General features: G+C 44.3%; 1 protein-coding gene across 1 annotated transcript in view; it reads right to left on the bottom strand.

Moving 5' to 3' along the window:
• bcar3 (BCAR3 adaptor protein, NSP family member) overlaps positions 1–23540 on the bottom strand; it is an 81407-nt gene that overhangs the window by 52259 nt on the left and 5608 nt on the right. Inside the window, exons 2-3 of the mRNA XM_083767039.1 lie at positions 17468–17672; positions 15366–15635 (exon numbers count right to left, since the gene is read on the bottom strand). Of these exons, the coding sequence (XP_083623165.1) occupies positions 15366–15635; positions 17468–17664 (467 nt within the window). The 5' untranslated portion in view covers positions 17665–17672. The remainder of the gene's footprint in view (positions 1–15365; positions 15636–17467; positions 17673–23540) is intronic.

Raw genomic sequence — 23540 nt, 5'->3', positions numbered from 1 at the left:
ACAGAGGGCCTCCTAGGGCGACCCGTAGCTGAGTAGCCGAGTACAGAGGACCTCCTAGGGCGACCCGTAGCTGAGTAGCCGAGTACAGAGGCCATCTGGGGATGAAAGGAGTGCTGCTTCGACCCTTGGCTCACCCAGTCAACACGTCCTATAGTCTCCCTTTCCCCTTCCCTCTAGGTAGTGACAGAGAACCTCTCAAACCCACGACACTATGCCAACATTCTGCCTAGAGAAGGAGTACAGTATGTGGCCTTTTCACCTTTTCACATTTCGGCCTGAGATCAGTTTCTAAAAAAATGTTTTCTACATCCTGACAGTTTTCTGAAAAAGCTATGTTTCCATGTCAGTCGTTCTTTGATTTTTCGAAAATAGCAGACCTACAAGCTCGTAGCGCGCCACTCGGTGGCGCGCTACGAGCTTGTAGATCTGCTATTTTTTAATAGCTAAAGCATAACATGATGCTAACACCAAAAGGGGTTCCATGGGTACATATATCCATGTGCTCTTGCTCTTTTATTTAGCGTAACGAATTTGCATTTGATTTAATTAAGTTAAACTGCTGTTTGTGTGTCATGAGTACATCCATCCAAGTATCACGCAGAGATATAAAGTGAGAACGAGAAATGAGGCATCATCAACACATCCTGGCGTGTATATAATTAAGGACCTGTAGATGTAAATGTATACCCACGGGACCATTTGGTTACATTATTTTGTCTACGCTCCTGAGACTTAAATGGCTCTCAGGAATGTACGGTGTACAATCTGTCCGTCTACATATTTCTGAGGAGGAATGCAGGGAAATTGGTGTGGTCAAGAGTGTGTGTGTGTGTGTGTGTGTGTGTGTGTGTGTGTGTGTGTGTGTGTGTGTGTGTGTGTGTGTGTGTGTGTGTGTGTGTGTGTGTGTGTGTGTGTGTGTGTGTGTGTGTGTGTGTGTGTGTGTGTGTGTGTATACTATACATGCAAACGCTGACCACAACCTATTATGAGTTCCTGAGCAGGTGGAGCCTGACGCCCCCCATTTGTATTTCACCGTACGGCTGTGTGTGTGGAGTGCCAAAGATAGCCAGCCTTAAAGCTCACAATGTGTGGCGGAGGATACGACGACTTGTCAGCTTGTTTTAGCAGGTCGGCTATTTGTGCCGCGCGACACCGCGGTACGACGAAGCATATACATTAGAGCAGGTTCTCACAACCTTCAGGCTGTGAGTGACCCCCCCCCCCCCCCCCCAACATAATTATATTTGAACTGGGGGACCCCCCACCCTGATTAGCACTTGGAATAGGAGTTGTGAGGCATTACATTTAGTTTGACTCTGCATGTTCCACAGACAAATATTGTGAATATAGCTGATGGCTGATCTACAAGCTAATACAATGAGGCGTTGTGAGCTTGTAAATCATCTATTTTTTGCCAATTTCTTATATTATTTAACAATATTATGGCCAATGTGAGCAGTTTTTATAGCATAGTTTGTTGATTATACATTTGATGCAGTAATGGACCTTTCTTTTCTTTAGCCTGTATTTGAAAACTTGAAATGGGTACAATATTCAGCATAATGATTATTTTCACTTTTGGTACTTTACAGTAACTACATTTTGAATTCCAGACTTTTATACTTTTACTTAGTTTTAACAGAGAGTATTTCTGGTAAAAGTAAACCATTTGAGTACCTTTTTCCACCAGTGCAACCTGCTCTTCATTATAGTCAGAAACACACAGAAAATACATAATGTACTGCGCGCGCACACACGCACGCACACACACACACACACACACACACACACACACACACACACACACACACACACACACACACACACACACACACACACACACACACACACACACACACACACACACACACACACACACACACACACACACACACACACACACAGAGAGGTCTATAAAGGCTGACCTCAACTAGTCTCTCTCTCTCTCCCTCCTTCTCCTTCATAGTGCTGATACAGCTGTGGTCAGAGAGTATCTCCCTGCTGCTGTAGTGACCACAGCTGACCTCTGACCTCACACACACACACACACACACACACACACACACACACACACACACACACAGTATTTCCCTGCTGTAGTGACCACAGCTGACCTGACCTCACACACACAGTGAAACGCTCAGTGGTCATTTTAGCCCCCGGAGGACGAGGGTCCATCTCTTTACACTGTATAATCAGGATGACCTGCACACAGGCTGTTTTACAGTGTTACATAATATAGTAACATGGTGATAGTATAGTAGTAATGTATATTCTTTCTCAGATCTGTCACAATCAGGGTTGTTTTCGTCGACTAAAAACTAAGACGAAAAATGTTCGACTACCTTTTTTCACTGACTAAAACGAAATGGAAACTAAGTAAAAACGAATCTGTGGTGACTAAAACTGAGACTAAATATACTGACAATTTCGTCAACAAATAAAAACTAGACTAAAATGTTAGGAAGGGACTCGTGGACAAGAGATCCAGTTTTATGCTGGGTTGCATGCTGAAAATAGCAGATCTACAATCTCGCTGCGACGCGTTGTGAGATTGTAGATCTGCTATTTTCAGCATGCAACCAAAGTGTAAAATATGTCATTACAACGACATCAAGGCCTGTCGAAACACATTTTAGTCGACCAAATCAACTGTAGATTTAGTCGACTAAAATCGTATGACATTTAGTCGACTAAAACTAGACTAAACACTAGAACATTCCAGGTGACTAAAATGTGACTAAAACTAAGTGAAAACTATTCTATATAGAAACTTGCTGCCAAAAACAACACTGGTCACAATGCACGAGAGAGAGAGGGAGAGAGAGAGAGAGAGAGAGAGAGAGAGAGAGCGAGAGAGCGAGAGAGCGAGAGACAGAGAGAAAAACAAACACCTCTGTCTTTTTCTAGCTCATGCTGTTAGAGGGAAGTGACTGACTGAGACTGTGACCACAGTCTTTTTCTGGCTACTGTTGTGCTTTTTGCCAGACCACACAACTGTGTGTGTGTGTGTGTGTGTGTGTGTGTGTGTGTGTGTGTGTGTGTGTGTGTGTGTGTGTGTGTGTGTGTGTGTGTGTGTGTGTCACTGTGTGTCACTGTGTGTGTGTGTGTGTGTGTGTGTGTGTGTGTGTGTGTGTGTGTGACTGTGTGTGTGTGTGTGTGTGTGTGTGTGTGTGTGTGTGTGTGTGTGTGTGTGTGTGTGTGTGTGTGTGTGTGTGTGTGTGTGTGTGTGTGTGTGAGTGTGTGTGTGTGTGAGTGTGTGTGTGTGTGTGTGTGTGTGTGTGTGTGTGTGTGTGTGTGTGTGTGTGTGTGTGTGTGTGTGTGTGTGTGTGTGTGTGTGTGTGTGTGTGTGTGTGTGTGTGTGTGTGTGTGTGTGTGTGTGTGCGCGCGCGTAACATTATATAACATAGGAACGAAGACGGGAGAAAAACTGACATTGAGAAAGAGTGAGCAACTATAGATATAAGAGAGATGCAGTGTCTATAATCGGCCTACAGAGGTCAGCATAGTTCTATGAAATAGGTCTTTAAATTCAGTGTCTAGTTTGGATTACAAGTAAAGATATCTGAGGCTTTCTCATCATCATCACAGTTTCACAGTAGGATGGATGTCAGAAACTACCGGATCTCAATTATCTGGCGGTATAATTTAATTGGAATGGACGGAATCGTCACTTTATGATCTGCTGTATCCTGTATGGCAAATGTCATTGAGCCATTCTGGTGTTAGCATTATGATATATGCTTTAGCTTTTGAAAAATAGCAGATCTACAAGCTCATATAGCGTGCCACCGAGTGGCGCGCTACGAGCTTGTAGATCTGCTATTTTTGAAAAATCGAAGAACGACTGACACAGAAACATAGCTTTTTTCAGAAAACCGTCAGGATGTAGAAGACATTTGTAGAATCTGATCTCAGGTCAGAATGGGTTAACCCTTTAAGACCTGAGGCCGATTCAAATGCCTTCTATAAATCAGTAGTTCTCAAACATCGTCATGCCATAGGCATAAAGACATAACTTCAGAATATCATTGACAGATAATGAGTAATTAAGTGATATATAATGAAAAATAAAATAAATAGTGACAGGTAGTGTAAATGTTAAAAGGAAACTATTGAACCAAAACCCTATTGTTCTGATTTGAGGAGATCATATGTAAAGTGTGGCAATAAATACCCTATATCTTCTTCTTATATTAGGGCTTGAGTGCTCAAATGTCCGGAAAGGTATGCGCGATGACATCAAACTATATGTTGGAATGATGTCATGATGTCATTTATTTTTAATTTGGAGATGTTGTGCTTGTCTGCGTATTGCATATTCAACAATCACTACAGAATGTACCTGGACACTTTTGTCAATGTCACTGTAGCGTTAAAATGGCAATTTAACCTGAAATTTGATTTCAAAATGACACACTGTCCCACAAGTGCCTCATTATTACATATGAGCCTATCAAACCCTTTGATCATGGGGCGACTGTGGCTCAGGAGGTAGAGCAGGTCGTCCAATGATCCATGGGTCGGCGGTTCGAATCCCGGCTCCTCCTGTCTACATATCGGACAAGACACTGAACCCCAAATTGCTCCCGATGTCCTGGTTGGTACCTTGCATGGCTTCCGCCGCAATCGGTGTATGAATGTGTGTATGAATGGGTGAATGTGATGCACAATCTATGTAAAGGTGTATGAATGTGTGTGTGAATGGGTGAATGTAATGCACAATCTATGTAAAGCGCCTTGGATAAAGGCGCTATATATAAATGCACCATTTACCATAACATGTAGATTTTTGACCTACGAGACATATTGTGCACTTGTTGAAAACATGTTGATCAACAGATGACAACAACACTCGTCCTTCGGATTGTGTGTGTGACTGTGTGTGAGGTTACACAGACCACAGGCACACGTGCACGCACACGCACACACACGTGCACACACGTGCACACACGTGCACACGCAACACACCCTGTCATTCCTTGTTTCACTTGCTCTTTCAGACACTAAATCATGCATTTATCACAACCTGAGGCCAGCTGGCTACTCGGCGTACTCGCGCTCTACTCTCTCTCTCTCTCTGTTATTCACTCCATTGGCTTATGCTGCTCTCTCTCTCAGTAATGATTTCCTTTGTCTCCGTTTCCCAGCCTGTCCATAACTTGTCTCTTTCAAAGGACACGCATGCATTCTGTCTCTCCGCCATAGCTTCTCTCCTGTCCGTCAAACCAAGTCTTTTGGTGGTCTCTGCTCAGTGGCCCTGAGAGATGCTGAGGTTGACAAACCCACCACTCAGGAGACGGTGTATAGTATAGGTCAAGGGTCACAGGTCAACCGACATAGGGCTGATGGATGTGGTTCAGGATGACGGTGTTTGCTTGGCTAATGGATCTGATGGATGCAGTTCGGTATCTGCCTGGGTTAATGGATCGATACAGACTGTAGATAAAGCACCCTGACCGTTGACATTTTGTTTGTTTTTTTAATTAAGTCTTTAATAATGAATCAAAATGACCTTATCCGACATCTATAAATGTCCCGTTGGTGCTCTTGTAAAGGGACTGCTGGATGAAGGCTAAACGAGGCAGCTTTAACCCATTTTGCGGCGGGAACCCCTTTTGGTGTTAGCATCATGTTATGCTTTAGCTAAAAAATAGCAGACCTACAAGCTCATAGCGCGCCACCGAGTGGCGCGCTACGAGCTTGTAGGTCTGCTATTTTTGAAAAATCTTTTTCAGAAAACTGTCAGGACGTAGAAGACATTTTTAGAATCTGATCTCGGGTCAAAATGGGTTTAATAATACATTACACACTCGTCTTTTGCCAAAGTTGAAAGGTCACAGGTATGTGCCAAATTCAGTGGGGTTACATGCAGGCTTTAGTTCCGACATACTATTGATCCGAAACCTCAATCCCTTAACATAACCATAACCGCAAGCATGGGAGAGCAGCGCATGTCGGAACCATCGCATGTCCCCGCGCCTCGGACCTTTGGTGTGTCGGAAAAAGCGTGCGCACCCCGTTCAGCACGCACGCGGGCACAGGCAAAACACGAGCCCAGGCAGACGTTCCTCTGATCTCTCCCGGGTCTTTGAGCACCTGGTGGGGCAGTGCCATCAAAGTGTATACTAGCTTCAAAGAGATTGGCCGGTTTTCCCAGACGCGTATAGTAGTCTACGACGTATCTGTCCCATTGGCTGGTGCCTTACCTATCACTGCTGGGTGATAGTTGACCAGTGCTGAACCCGACGCCTCATTTCTCACGCTATAGTGAGCTGCTTCAGGTTGACGTGTGTGGACTTTCTTTCTGTTTTTTTCCCCTTATAATATGGGAGTGGAAGAGACTGGCAGTGCCCGCGCCCAGTGTGTGAGCCAGTCTACAGGGTGATCAACACACACTATGCCAGTCTACATAGACACCAACACACTATGCCAGTCTACATAGACACCAACACACTATGCCAGTCTACATAGACATCAACACACTATGCCAGTCTACATAGACACCAACACACTATGCCAGTCTACATAGACACCAACACACTATGCCAGTCTACATAGACACCAACACACTATGCCAGTCTACATAGACACCAACACACTATGCCAGTCTATACATAGACATCAACACACTATGCCAGTCTACATAGACACCAACACACTGTGCCAGTCTACATAGACACCAACACACTATGCCAGTCTACATAGACACCAACACACTATGCCAGTCTACATAGACACCAACACACTATGCCAGTCTACATAGACACCAACACACTATGCCAGTCTACATAGACACCAACACACTATGCCAGTCTATACATAGACACCAACACACTATGCCAGTCTATACATAGACATCAACACACTATGCCAGTCTACATAGACACCAACACACTATGCCAGTCTACATAGACACCAACACACTATGCCAGTCTACATAGACACCAACACACTATGCCAGTCTATACATAGACATCAACACACTATGCCAGTCTACATAGACACCAACACACTATGCCAGTCTACATAGACACCAACACACTATGCCAGTCTACATAGACACCAACACACTATGCCAGTCTACATAGACACCAACACACTGTGCCAGTCTACATAGACACCAACACACTATGCCAGTCTACATAGACACCAACACACTGTGCCAGTCTACATAGACACCGACACACTATGCCAGTCTACATAGACACCAACACACTATGCCAGTCTACATAGACACCAACACACTATGCCAGTCTACATAGACACCAACACACTATGCCAGTCTACATAGACATCAACACACTATGCCAGTCTACATAGACACCAACACACTATGCCAGTCTACATAGACACCAACACACTATGCCAGTCTACATAGACACCAACACACTATGCCAGTCTACATAGACACCAACACACTATGCCAGTCTACATAGACACCAACACACTATGCCAGTCTACATAGACACCAACACACTATGCCAGTCTACATAGACATCAACACACTATGCCAGTCTACATAGACACCAACACACTATGCCAGTCTACATAGACACCAACACACTATGCCAGTCTACATAGACACCGACACACTATGCCAGTCTATATAGACACCAACACACTATGCCAGTCTACATAGACACCAACACACTATGCCAGTCTACATAGACACCAACACACTATGCCAGTCTACATAGACACCAACACACTATGCCAGTCTATACATAGACATCAACACACTATGCCAGTCTACATAGACACCAACACACTGTGCCAGTCTACATAGACACCAACACACTATGCCAGTCTACATAGACACCGACACACTATGCCAGTCTACATAGACACCAACACACTATGCCAGTCTATACATAGACACCAACACACTATGCCAGTCTACATAGACACCAACACACTATGCCAGTCTACATAGACACCGACACACTATGCCAGTCTACATAGACACCAACACACTATGCCAGTCTACATAGACACCAACACACTATGCCAGTCTATACATAGACACCAACACACTATGCCAGTCTATACATAGACATCAACACACTATGCCAGTCTACATAGACACCAACACACTATGCCAGTCTACATAGACACCAACACACTATGCCAGTCTACATAGACACCAACACACTATGCCAGTCTACATAGACACCAACACACTATGCCAGTCTATACATAGACACCAACACACTATGCCAGTCTATACATAGACACCAACACACTATGCCAGTCTACATAGACACCAACACACTATGCCAGTCTACATAGACACCAACACACTATGCCAGTCTATACATAGACACCAACACACTATGCCAGTCTATACATAGACACCAACACACTATGCCAGTCTATACATAGACACCAACACACTATGCCAGTCTACATAGACATCAACACACTATGCCAGTCTATACATAGACACCAACACACTATGCCAGTCTACATAGACACCAACACACTATGCCAGTCTACATAGACACCAACACACTATGCCAGTCTACATAGACACCAACACACTATGCCAGTCTACATAGACATCAACACACTATGCCAGTCTACATAGACACCAACACACTATGCCAGTCTACATAGACACCAACACACTATGCCAGTCTATACATAGACACCAACACACTATGCCAGTCTATACATAGACATCAACACACTGTGCCAGTCTACATAGACATCAACACACTATGCCAGTCTATACATAGACATCAACACACTATGCCAGTCTACATAGACACCAACACACTATGCCAGTCTACATAGACACCAACACACTATGCCAGTCTATACATAGACACCAACACACTATGCCAGTCTATACATAGACATCAACACACTGTGCCAGTCTACATAGACACCAACACACTATGCCAGTCTACATAGACACCAACACACTATGCCAGTCTATACATAGACACCAACACACTATGCCAGTCTATACATAGACATCAACACACTGTGCCAGTCTACATAGACACCAACACACTATGCCAGTCTACATAGACACCAACACACTATGCCAGTCTACATAGACACCAACACACTATGCCAGTCTACATAGACACCAACACACTATGCCAGTCTACATAGACACCAACACACTATGCCAGTCTACATAGACACCAACACACTATGCCAGTCTATACATAGACACCAACACACTATGCCAGTCTATACATAGACATCAACACACTATGCCAGTCTACATAGACACCAACACACTATGCCAGTCTATACATAGACATCAACACACTATGCCAGTCTACATAGACACCAACACACTATGCCAGTCTACATAGACACCAACACACTATGCCAGTCTACATAGACACCAACACACTATGCCAGTCTACATAGACACCAACACACTATGCCAGTCTACATAGACACCAACACACTGTGCCAGTCTACATAGACACCAACACACTATGCCAGTCTACATAGACACCGACACACTATGCCAGTCTACATAGACACCAACACACTATGCCAGTCTACATAGACACCAACACACTATGCCAGTCTACATAGACACCAACACACTATGCCAGTCTACATAGACACCAACACACTATGCCAGTCTACATAGACACCAACACACTATGCCAGTCTACATAGACACCGACACACTATGCCAGTCTACATAGACACCAACACACTATGCCAGTCTACATAGACACCAACACACTGTGCCAGTCTACATAGACACCAACACACTATGCCAGTCTACATAGACATCAACACACTATGCCAGTCTACATAGACACCAACACACTATGCCAGTCTACATAGACACCAACACACTATGCCAGTCTACATAGACACCAACACACTATGCCAGTCTACATAGACACCAACACACTGTGCCAGTCTACATAGACACCAACACACTATGCCAGTCTACATAGACACCGACACACTATGCCAGTCTACATAGACACCAACACACTATGCCAGTCTACATAGACACCAACACACTATGCCAGTCTACATAGACACCAACACACTATGCCAGTCTACATAGACATCAACACACTATGCCAGTCTACATAGACACCAACACACTATGCCAGTCTACATAGACACCAACACACTATGCCAGTCTACATAGACACCAACACACTATGCCAGTCTACATAGACACCAACACACTATGCCAGTCTACATAGACACCAACACACTATGCCAGTCTACATAGACACCAACACACTATGCCAGTCTACATAGACACCGACACACTATGCCAGTCTATATAGACACCAACACACTATGCCAGTCTACATAGACACCAACACACTGTGCCAGTCTACATAGACACCAACACACTATGCCAGTCTACATAGACACCGACACACTATGCCAGTCTACATAGACACCGACACACTATGCCAGTCTACATAGACACCAACACACTGTGCCAGTCTACATAGACACCAACACACTATGCCAGTCTACATAGACATCAACACACTATGCCAGTCTACATAGACATCAACACACTATGCCAGTCTACATAGACACCAACACACTATGCCAGTCTATACATAGACACCAACACACTATGCCAGTCTACATAGACACCAACACACTATGCCAGTCTACATAGACACCAACACACTATGCCATTCTACATAGACATCAACACACTATGCCAGTCTATACATAGACATCAACACACTATGCCAGTCTACATAGACACCAACACACTATGCCAGTCTACATAGACACCAACACACTATGCCAGTCTACATAGACACCAACACACTATGCCAGTCTACATAGACACCGACACACTATGCCAGTCTACATAGACACCAACACACTATGCCAGTCTACATAGACATCAACACACTATGCCAGTCTATACATAGACATCAACACACTGTGCCAGTCTACATAGACACCAACACACTATGCCAGTCTACATAGACATCAACACACTATGCCAGTCTATACATAGACACCAACACACTATGCCAGTCTATACATAGACATCAACACACTGTGCCAGTCTACATAGACACCAACACACTGTGCCAGTCTACATAGACACCAACACACTGTGCCAGTCTACATAGACACCAACACACTATGCCAGTCTACATAGACACCAACACACTATGCCAGTCTACATAGACACCAACACACTATGCCAGTCTACATAGACACCAACACACTATGCCAGTCTACATAGACACCAACACACTGTGCCAGTCTACATAGACACCAACACACTATGCCAGTCTACAGGGATAGAGGGACAGTCATAAGCAGGTAAAGGGAGATGGTAGAAAGAGGATCCGAAAGGGGAGAGAACACACAAAGACTTCACAGTAATCTGTGATCTGTCCTACCACACCCTGACCTACAAAGGTATAACCCAACTGGCTGGGGGCCGTACACACACACACACACACACACACACACACACACACACACACACACACACACACGCACGCACGCACGCACGCACCCGCGCACACAACTGGCTACATCAGATACAGTCTGCTGTAACTCTACCCGGGAGATGGACAGATGAGGCACATGGTGAGGGATGAGGTGTGTGTGTGTGTGTGTGTGTGTGTGTGTGTGTGTGTGTGTGTGTGTGTGTGTGTGTGTGTGTGTGTGTGTGTGTGCCTCCTCTGAAGTTGAGCTGCCAGCCACTCCCCCCCCAGGGTTCCCTTTACTGCCTGCCCCTACCTACACACCAACCCCCCCCCCCCCCTCCTCCCCCCCCTGGCGCTTCTCCGCCTCTCTCTCCCCTTCTCTCTCTCTCTCTCTCTCTCTCTACCCCTCTCTCCCTCTCTTTCTCTCTCGTCCCTGCTAAACTAAAAAGCAAAGAACTCTAGGTGTGGACATTGTGTATTTGTAAGTTTGTTTAATTGTATGTAATGAGTGTGTGTGTGTATAAGTGTATTTCTTTCACCATGTAGTGAATGCTGCATTCGTGGTCTGGAAAGGGCAGTTGTTTTACAGACGGGGTAAAAGGGCAGTTGTTTTACAGACGGGTGAAAGGGCAGTTGTTTTACAGACGGGTTAAAAGGGCAGTTGTTTTACAGACGGGTTAAAAGGGCAGTTGTTTTACAGACGGGTTAAAAGGGCAGTTGTTTTACAGACGGGTTAAAAGGGCAGTTGTTTTACAGACGGGTTAAAAGGGCAGTTGTTTTACAGACGGGTAAAAGGGCAGTTGTTTTACAGACGGGTTAAAAGGGCAGTTGTTTTACAGACGGGTTAAAAGGGCAGTTGTTTTACAGACGGGTAAAAGGGCAGTTGTTTTACAGACGGGTTAAAAGGGCAGTTGTTTTACAGACGGGTTAAAAGGGCAGTTGTTTTACAGACGGGTTAAAAGGGCAGTTGTTTTACAGACGGGGTAAAAGGGCAGTTGTTTTACAGACGGGTGAAAGGGCAGTTGTTTTACAGACGGGTGAAAGTGCAGTTGTTTTACAGACGGGTGAAAGGGCAGTTGTTTTACAGACGGGGTAAAAGGGCAGTTGTTTTACAGACGGGTAAAAGGGCAGTTGTTTTACAGACGGGTAAAAGGGCAGTTGTTTTACAGACGGGTGAAAGGGCAGTTGTTTTACAGACGGGTGAAAGGGCAGTTGTTTTACAGACGGGTGAAAGGGCAGTTGTTTTACAGACGCGGTAAAAGGGCAGTTGTTTTACAGACGGGTGAAAGGGCAGTTGTTTTACAGACGGGTAAAAGGGCAGTTGTTTTACAGACGGGTGAAAGGGCAGTTGTTTTACAGACGGGTAAAAGGGCAGTTGTTTTACAGACGGGTTAAAAGGGCAGTTGTTTTACAGATGGGTAAAAGGGCAGTTGTTTTACAGACAGGTTAAAAGGGCAGTTGTTTTACAGACGGGTTAAAAGGGCAGTTGTTTTACAGACGGGTAAAAGGGCAGTTGTTTTACAGACGGGTTAAAAGGGCAGTTGTTTTACAGACGGGTTAAAAGGGCAGTTGTTTTACAGACGGGTTAAAAGGGCAGTTGTTTTACAGACGGGGTAAAAGGGCAGTTGTTTTACAGACGGGTGAAAGTGCAGTTGTTTTACAGACGGGTGAAAGGGCAGTTGTTTTACAGACGGGGTAAAAGGGCAGTTGTTTTACAGACGGGTAAAAGGGCAGTTGTTTTACAGACGGGTAAAAGGGCAGTTGTTTTACAGATGGGTGAAAGGGCAGTTGTTTTACAGACGGGTGAAAGGGCAGTTGTTTTACAGACGGGTGAAAGGGCAGTTGTTTTACAGACGCGGTAAAAGGGCAGTTGTTTTACAGACGGGTGAAAGGGCAGTTGTTTTACAGACGGGTAAAAGGGCAGTTGTTTTACAGACGGGTGAAAGGGCAGTTGTTTTACAGACGGGTAAAAGGGCAGTTGTTTTACAGACGGGTGAAAGGGCAGTGGTTTACAGACGGGGTAAAAGGGCAGTTGTTTTACAGACGGGGTGAAAGGGCAGTTGTTTTACAGACGGGGTAAAAGGGCAGTTGTTTTACAGACGGGGTGAAAGGGCAGTTGTTTTACAGACGGGTGAAAGGGCAGTTGTTTTACAGACGGGTTAAAAGGGCAGTTGTTTTACAGACGGGTAAAAGGGCAGTTGTTTTACAGACGGGGTAAAAGGGCAGTTGTTTTACAGACGGGTAAAAGGGCAGTTGTTTTACAGACGGGTGAAAGGGCAGTTGTTTTACTGACGGGGTAAAAGGGCAGTTGTTTTACAGACGGGTGAAAGGGCAGTTGTTTTACAGACAGGGTAAAAGGGCAGTTGTTTTACAGACGGGTGAAAGGGCAGTTGTTTTACAGACGGGTGAAAGGGCAGTTGTTTTACAGACGGGTAAAAGGGCAGTTGTTTTACAGACGGGTAAAAGGGCAGTTGTTTTACAGACGGGTAAAAGGGCAGTTGTTTTACAGACGGGTGAAAGGGCAGTTGTTTTACAGACGGGTAAAAGGGCAGTTGTTTTACAGACGGGGTAAAAAGGGCAGTTGTTTTACAGACGGGTGAAAGGGCAGTTGTTTTACAGACGGGTGAAAGGGCAGTTGTTTTACAGACGGGGTAAAAGGGCAGTTGTTTTACAGACGGGTAAAAGGGGAGTTGTTTTACAGACGGGTAAAAGGGCAGTTGTTTTACTGACGGGTGAAAGGGCAGTTGTTTTACAGACGGGGTAAAAGGGCAGTTGTTTTACAGACGGGTGAAAGGGCAGTTGTTTTACAGACGGGTAAAAGGACAGGGGGTGAAGCCCCCTTTGATGTCTGTGTCCCCGTGGACAAGATGTCCACAGGGAGCAGCTTCTGACTGTCTGGTGAGTGTAGTGAGAGCTGGAGAAATGATCTCATCATCTGTTGGTGCATGGTACATATTTAAAGGATAATGCACAGTGTACCTGGCCATGTGTGCATACAGTATGTCTGTCCCTTTAAACCACATAAGCCCTTACTGTACATAATGCTTCTTCGTTTCGACAAATAGACGATCTACAAGCTCACAACGACGAGAGCTAGGAAATCTGTAGATCTTAAAATGTTCTTCTTCTTATTATTATTATTTTTTAAACTGTAGTTTTTTCGACTACAATGCCCAAAATAGGGACGACCATGGTTAAAGAGGTTCAACATGTCACGTCACATTATGTGACACATAATCGTGGGTATAAACACATGTCGGGACAACCTTCTTCACTGCAGATTTACACACAGTGTCCTGTTGTATCTGTCTGAGAGAGAGAGACGGACAGGGAAAAATGTAATTACTGTTGTTGTCGTCGCGATCGCACTGCTATGACCGGTGTCTTGATTTTTATTTACACTTTGCAATGAGATACAGTTACACTTACTTTCCCTAGCTTGGGTATTTGAATGAGCCTGTATAGACTATAGAGCGTCGCAGTCCCGCCCCCTTTCATGACGACGCCAGGGCCCAGGAAATGATTCCCAATTACATTTCTCCCATAGACATTTCAAAAAGTATTTATTTAAAGACGATTAACGCCGCGGACAAAGCCAACTCGAGTCGTGACAAATCATGACAACACACACAATATTTTGGACCAAACAAATAATTACAAAGAAGAAAAAACAACAAAAAAAGTGTTGTATAACCTGCCGTTTTCTTCTTCTTTCTAATTATTTGTTCGGTCCCAAAAAATTGTGTTTGTTGTCACGATTTGTCACGACTCCAGTTGTCTTTGTACGAGGCTTAAAAAGGTCTTTAAATAAATACTTTTTGAAAAGCCCTGGTAGTAATACCTGTGTATTTATCGGTTGGTTGTAGCGCTATGCCGTTATGCTATGCCGTTATGCTATGCCGTTATGCTATGCCGTTATGCTATGCCGTTGCGTCCGTTTACCTGTAATTAGGGAAGTTGTCCAAGCCGTTGTTGTGAACCAGCGGAGAAGACGCGGGCAGACGGACGTGTCCGGTAGCTACCGGCGTGTTGTTGTGGCGAGCTGCGGTCGACTGAGACATCTGATTGGCTCTCGGGTCCCAGGTGTAGTGTGTAGTGGGGGCGGGGTTAGCGTTGGCAACGCCTCTTCTGCGTCGCGGCAAGGTCCCGTGAATGGAGACGGGCTGGTAGGACGCAGCCGGAGCGTCTGATAGGCCGGAACCTGGACCCGACCTATAGGAAGAAGGGAAAACGCAGAGAAAGAGAAAGACGCAGAAATACATCAATGTGGTCAATTTATACTAGGCCTATTAGAGCCCATTTAGGCCCCACTTCGAAATAAAAAAAACGATCTTCTCTGAAAGAATATATATTCAAAGATTCGTGCCGCATTTTTGCGATCATAGCGCGCCACCGAGTGGCGCGCTACAAGCTTGTAGATCTGCTATTTTTCAATAGCTAAAGTAGAACATAATGCTTAGTTAAAACACCAAAAGGGGTTTCCCGTCCCAGAATGTGTTAGAGTCAGTATAACTGTTCCAAATCAACATGAAAACCTCGTATCTCCATATTTTAAGTTTTAGTGGGGTTTTTTTTCGTAAATGAAGATGTCACAGAAAAGCATCAAAAGTAGCACATCTTGAAAGCCCAGAACTTTGAGCTTGTGCATCTGTTGCATTTGGGAATGCTGTGGCTCAGGAGGTATACAGTAGAGCCACCCCCAAATAATTGAAATTGTAGTGACGTGGTGAATCCATACTGTATGTATACTGTACCTCCTCCCCTCCGTGTAGTCAATTAATGATAATAATACATCGGATGTATAATTATGTAACGCTTTTATCTACACCCAAAGTCGCTTTGCAAAACAAAATAAACAACTTTATTAAGAGAAACTAGTTGAAAAGGCTGAAAACTAAGCAAAGGAAAAAAATCACACCATTGTGAACCAAGTGGTGCAACTCCCGTCTATTGGTTCTCTGTATCGTTCCAATTTGTATCGTTCCAATTTCTTCTCTGTATCGTTCCAATTTCTTCTCTGTATCGTTCCAATTTCTTCTCTGTATCGTTTGCGTCCAGCAGGTGGCAGCCATGTCACATACTTCTCTCGTTCCAATTTCACACATGCGCACACCACTCATGCTCATGGTTACAGGTACACACACAGGTACACAGGTACACACACAGGTACACAGGTACACGGTCATTGCAAGCTGGATGTAGAAGTGGTTGCACCACTTAAAAATCTAAACTGAAGAAGGCAAAAAGGGAGAATGGAATTAGGAGGGGAAAGCAAGTCCGAAAAGGTGGGTGTTGAGGGAGGTTTTAAACAGAGGGCTGCGAATCTTTAGGTGTCCCACGATTCGATTCGATTCCGATTCTTGGGGTGACGGTTCGATTCAAAAACGATCTTTACGATTTTTTCCGATTCTCGATTTAAAAAATATTTTTTTTTCGATTCTAAAGCAGTTTTTTTAATTTTTATTAAAAACAATTAAATAGAATTTTTGCATGAACTACTAGTCTTCTGGCATGAAAGCAGAGTACATTTAGTAAAAAGCTTGTATAATTGTAAAGGTTTTATCAACTGAATGATTTAAAAAACACAAAAAGGTTCAATCCAAGAGTAAGAACATGTCTCATTTATTTAGCTTGCACAAATTTGAACCAGTACAAAAGTTACAAAATCTCTTCTCACTCAATACCAGAACAATACATTAGTATTAAAACAGGTGTAAAATAAATACAATTGGCAGGCTTAGCTTAGCTGGTAGTAAATGCACTATGCAGAAACCCAGGCCATAATGCATTGCATGCACAGGTACATTTGTGCAAAAAAAACAAAAAAAAACACGATTTTTGAAAAATGAGAATCGATTCTGAATCGGACGGCATTAGAATCGCGATTCTAACTCGAATCGATTTTTTTTTGACAGGCCTAGGGGCAACTGTGTTTACTTTTTGGTGACCAAATTGTGGAGAAAATGGGGTACTAAAGAAATTAAGAAATAATTTACATAATTAATAATTATTATTAAATAATATACATTAGCGCTATAACTCACCCATTTCTGGAGCCGATGAGGTCCATGGATGAGGCCAGGCTGGCCTGGAGGCCTCTGGAGGAGTAGTTGGTGCTGCTGGGGGTCCCGAGGGAGGGGTTGCCCCCCATACCACCATGATGGGTGCCGCTGCCACCCCCCAGGGCGTGGTGCGCGTGCAGAGAGCGGGGCAGACTGGCAAAACGCCCCTCTGCCATCATCCTCAACTCTAGACAGATGGGAGACATGATGCATAGGAGAGAGGTTGAGAGAAACGTCATATTTTATAATTGTCTTTATGTCCTTATAATAATAATAATTGTCATTTTGTGCATGCTATGCTTTAGCTATTGAAAAATAGCAGACCTACAAGCTCGTAGGTCTGCTATTTTTGAGAAATCAAAGAACGACTGGCGTAGAAACATAATAGCTTTTTCAGAGAACTGTCAGGATGTAGAAGACGTTTTTAGAATCTGAACTCGGGTCAAAATGGGTTAAGTGTGCGTAATTCGTTATGTCCATTATAGAAGTCATGAAGAAGTGATGCTGGTCAGTTCTAACACATCATCATCATCATCATGCTGTTGTCCTATAGCTGCTTCCTCATCTGATGCTCTGCTAACTTCACCACACACTCATCCACTTGTGGCCGCGCTGCTGCTGCCTGCCGCGCACATGGGGACAGAAACACTTCTATGTCATTTCCAGGAGCTGAAGCAGCACACTACAGCTCGCCAGACCACCTGACGCACGCACGCACACACATACACACACACACACACACACACACACACACACACACACACACACACACACACACACACACACACACACACACACACACACACACACACACACACACACACACACACACACACACACACACACACTGAGCTGACCAAAGTGCCCACACACACCCTTTAAAAATTGATTCCAGTAAACACAGTGCTGCAGAAGCATGTTGGGTCAAAGTGGGGATTCTGCCGTGGTCAGGGGAAAGAACTAGTGGTATAGTATAGCTATTATTAAAGTTCCCCAAGGGGGGGGGGGGGGGGTGTGTGTGTGTGTGTGTGTGTGTGTGTGTGTGTGTGTGTGTGTGTGTGTGTGTGTGTGTGTGTGTGTGTGTGTGTGTGTGTGTGTGTGTGTGTGTGTGTGTGGCCACACCATCTGCCAACCCTTTGAGAATGGTAAGCAGCTGATCAACCCCCTGTTGAGAAGAATGGGTTGACTCTCACTGACACACACACACACACACACACACACACACACACGCATACCCGCCCCACGGCCCACACACACACATACCCGCACGCATACAAGGAATTTAACTTGTCATTTGCTCTTATATATACAGTAGCGCTGCGCAACATGAAGTCATCACTGCAGTATACATTCTGTGTCTTTAACATTAGTTCCCTGTACCTAAAACGGGTCCTTTAAAAGTATATACGCAGCAGCCAACATTCCTTTGCTGGTACAGCGAAGAGCAAATATCAGTGATGTACTCCATGGGTTAACATTCCCAAACTTATCAGGCCGTAACCCCCCCCCCCCCCCATGACATGGTACAAATCATATTTGTACCGGGAACCCCCCCATGTTTGACTCCGTTAAACTTTCCAACAAACTCCGGTAAACTCCCGGATTGTACCATCACACCTGTATATTACCGTATATTAACTGTATATGCCCGCTAAACTTGAGGTTTACGGGCAAAATACAGTGCCTATAATTGCCCGTTAACGCCTATTTTCACGTAATTTCCAATGTGATAAATATCACATTGCGAGGCGTTGTGAGCTTGTAGTTCGAGGTATTTTCACAATGTCTGTCAATTTGGCATTAAAAATGTCTTAAAAGTGATTAAATTGAAACTTTATGCAGATACCCTGTATGTACACTGGTTTGTTTATTGTTGCACGCACAAAATATTGCACGTTAAGCTAATCATCTGCCATCTGGGGACCCCCCCCACCCAAAGCAGTTTGGAAACCACTGATATAGTCTACTGTATATGATTGGTTGGGGGAAATCATTATAGCTTGCAGTTGGTTCATGTCAATTAGTATGGTTACGTTTAGGCAAGGATTTGATTGTCAATCAGTTCATGTGATTTAAGGTTATAGTGGCTCTGATGGCATAGTCAAATCTACTAATCCAGGACTCATTATAATGAATAAAACATTATTTGAGTTGTATAATAACCAGCACATCTGCAGTGATTGGAGACTACGGTAGGTAGTCGAGTCTCCATAAACTCTTCCATTGAGACGTTTCAGCCCCAGTCAGTAAGTGTTTGACAACGTCAAAGGCGCGTCACGGATTGGTCACTAGATGTGTCGCCATCTTTATTGTAGTTCTGTATAGTCTGACATCAGAGGAGAGGACCTCAGACTTTAGTTATTGTAGTTCTGTAGTCTGACATCAGAGGAGAGGACCTCAGACTTTAGTTATTGTAGTTCTGTAGTCTGACATCAGAGGAGAGGACCTCAGACTTTAGTTATTGTAGTTCTGTAGTCTGATATCAGAGGAGAGGACCTCAGACTTTAGTTATTGTAGTTCTGTAGTCTGACATCAGAGGAGAGGACCTCAGACTTTAGTTATTGTAGTTCTGTAGTCTGACATCAGAGGAGAGGACCTCAGACTTAGTTATTGTAGTTCTGTAGTCTGACATCAGAGGAGAGGACCTCAGTAGTTGCGAACGCAGTGATTGCGAATGCAATGAGCACTAACTATGAGACCCTGCAGATCATGTCTGTGTGTCCGTGTGTGTGTCTGTCTGTCCCGCTGTTACACCACCCGCCCGCCACCAGAGGGCGCAGCTGTATCACACAAAACACACACACGCACACACGCACTCACACACACACACACACAACTTAACTTAAAAAAAACTTAACTTAAAAAAAAAATTAAACACAAAAAAACTTAACTTAAAAAAAACTTTAAAAACACTTAACTTCAAAAAACTTAACTTAAAAATAAAATCTTAAACTTAAACACACACAAAAAAACTTAACTTAAAAAAAACTTTAAAAACACTTAACTTAAAAAAAACTTAACTTAAAAATAAAATCTTAAAAAAACACATAAAAGAGAACTTTAAAAAGAAAACCTTAAAAAAGTATGTAATTTATTCTAATTGTTGTTATTGCCATTTACGAGCTGCGTTCGCTTCCCGCGTTTGCGCGTCTTACTTGTCTGATATCAGAGGAGAGGACCTCAGACTTATGGATTGAAGCTTTAAGTGCAGGAAGGGGGCGTGGTAAGTTTAGGTTAGGGTGTATATAGTACCTGCCTGGGGGAGGGCGTTCAAAGCACTCAACGGCTTAAAAGTGTTTCCTTTACTAATGCCATCAGATGGCTGGATATCAACTGCCTTCTTGATTTCACACACACACACGCACGCTCTCTCTCTCTCTCTCTCTCTCTCTCTCTCTCTCTCTCTCTGTGCTGTCTTTCTACTTTCCGTGCGTGCGTGCGTGCGTGCGTGTGTGCGTGCGTGCATTGTGACCAGTGTTGTTTTTGGCAGCAAATTTCTATTTTAGTTTTAGTCATAGTCTCTTGAATAGTTTTCACTTAGTTTTGGTCACATTTTAGTCACCTGGAATGTTCTAGTGTTTAGTCTAGTTTTAGTCGACTAAATGTCATACGATTTTAGTCGACTAAATCTACAGTTGATTTAGTCGACTAAAATGTGTTTTGACAGGCCTTGATGTCGTTGTAATGACATATTTTACACTTTGGTTGCATGCTGAAAATAGCAGATCTACAATCTCACTGTGAGATTGTATATCTGCTATTTTCAGCATGCAACCCATGCATAAAACTGGATCTCTTGTCCACTAGTCCCTTCCTAACATTTTAGTCTAGTTTTTATTTGTTGACGAAATTGTCAGTATATTTAGTCTTAGTTTTAGTCACTTAGTCACTCAATCACTCGCGACGCACGCATGCATGCACACACACAAACTCTTCCTCTCTCTCTCTCTCTCTCTCTCTCTCTCTCTGTGTTTCTTTCACATTATTGATCTCTCTCTGCCTCAGACTCGGTTCCTTTGACTCTCTTTGACTTTCCCTCGGCCCATCCATCCATCTCTTCCTCTTTCAGTCTCCCCCCCCCCCCTCCTCCCCTCCCCTCCATCTCTCCATCACGATGTCACCCACTCTTCACTTTTACATGTTCTTTCTTTTCTTTGTCCCTCCACCACCTCTCTCTCTCAATAACAATGGCCTGCCTCTCTCTCTCTCTCTCTCTCTCTCTCTCTCTCTCTCTCTCTCTCTGTCTGTCTGTCCTTTGTCTCTCTACCTTTGGTCCTCTCTCTCTGTGTGGTAGTGTTGTTTGTCCATCCAGCTGCCCACCAGTGCCCCTCCCCCCCCCCCCCCCCCCCCCCTGCGTCATTCACCCAACAGGCATGTCATGGCACGTCGGACGGAAACCTAGTATGTCCAAAACCATTCCTTCTTTTGAATAAAGACATAAAAATAAAATAACTGATATACAAACTTCCAACGTGCCGCACCGCTATGCGTTGCGGGGCTTGTAGATCTCCTATATATTCACTGCCTTTGTCAGACACTCTCGTGAAGTATATGTGGGGCATTCATTTACAAAGAAATATATTATTCAAAGTTGAAATCTGGAGATACGAGGTTTCTGCCTGACGGAAACCTTAGGCACCCCCCCCCCCCCACACGCACGCACGCACGCACGTATGCACGCACACGAGAGCGTGCACACGTCGTGCACACACCAGCCAGAGGGAGATACGAGACATAATATTCTAAAGACAAAGCTCTGTTTTGTCAACAATAAGAGATGAAGATGTTGGAGGTTGGGAACATGTACACGAGCGCACGCGCACACACACACACACACACACACACACACACACACACACACACACACACACACACACACACACACACAATCAGAGAGCAGACCCTGGGTGGGAACAAGTGAAGATTAACAGGAAGGGGAAATGAAGGCATAAACACGGTGCCTGGAGGCAGATCATTACATGAGATTAAAGGCAATAAAACAAATCTCTTTCTCCATTTTCTTTTCCCCCGCTTCCTTCCTATAGAGCGTCTTCTCCGTCTCTGTGGCTCTCCCTGCGTGGCGTCTCTCTCCTCCGTCTCTCGTCTATATGAATGATTTATTGGGTGTGATATATATTCAGAATGCTTTGTTGTGTTGTCACGTTACAAGTAAGATAGGTGACGTTGGTGTCGTGTGCAGGGCCAGGCTCAGTGCAGTTAAAACACATCTAGAACCAGTAAGACGCCCTGAGGGCGGGAAGCGACCTCGCCCTATAGGGCGAGAAGCAACCTCGCCCTATAGGGCAAGAAGCGACCTCGCCCCTATATGCCGCATGGGCGAGCGCTGGTGCTTTGGCACGGGAGGGTCAGCTCAACATATGGAATGAATTCTGTACTGGCCATATATGGTATAGCGTGTCTTGAGTGTACAGGGTTTGATGAGGTCAGATCAACATATCATGTAATGTCAGAACAGGTCAGCTCCATATATGGAGATCTAAGGGTGTGGCAGCGGGGACAGTCTCTTGAGTGTACAGGGTTTGATCAGGGCCCGGGTAACTTTGGGGCGGGCCCGTCTAGAGTTTGAATGGACAGGAATCAGTCACAAGGGAGACATCGGAGAACGACTGACATAGAAACATAGCTTTTTCAGAAAACTGTCAGGATGTGGAAGACATTTTTAGAATCTGATCTCAGGTCAAAATGGGGGTCATCATCAAAAAGTTTTTTTTTTTTTTGTCATGTAGACAAAAAGTGTTCATAAGTGTGAATTTCCTGTACTCCTGATTGACCCTGAATGGTTTCTAACGTTGAAAACAGAACATAAACCAATAGAACACACTGCAGCCAGACTCAAAGACTCTAGTCCTGCTGAATGAAGTGACTGACTGCATGGTCATTTGAAGGAATTCAGCTGTGCTTACAAGACAATAGACTGGGAGAGAGGGGCGTGTGGGCGTGCGTGTGCATGTGTGTGCGTGTGCATAGTGTGTGCGTCTGCGTGTGTGTGTGTGCGCGTGTGTGCATGTGTGTGCGCGTGTCCATGTGTGTGCGT

This window comes from Protomyctophum parallelum, assembly GCF_964188405.1.
Source record: "Protomyctophum parallelum genome assembly, chromosome: 6".
NCBI lineage: Eukaryota > Metazoa > Chordata > Actinopteri > Myctophiformes > Myctophidae > Protomyctophum > Protomyctophum parallelum.
Note: the sequence above shows the minus strand (reverse complement) of the source record. Positions and strands in the feature narration are given on the sequence as shown.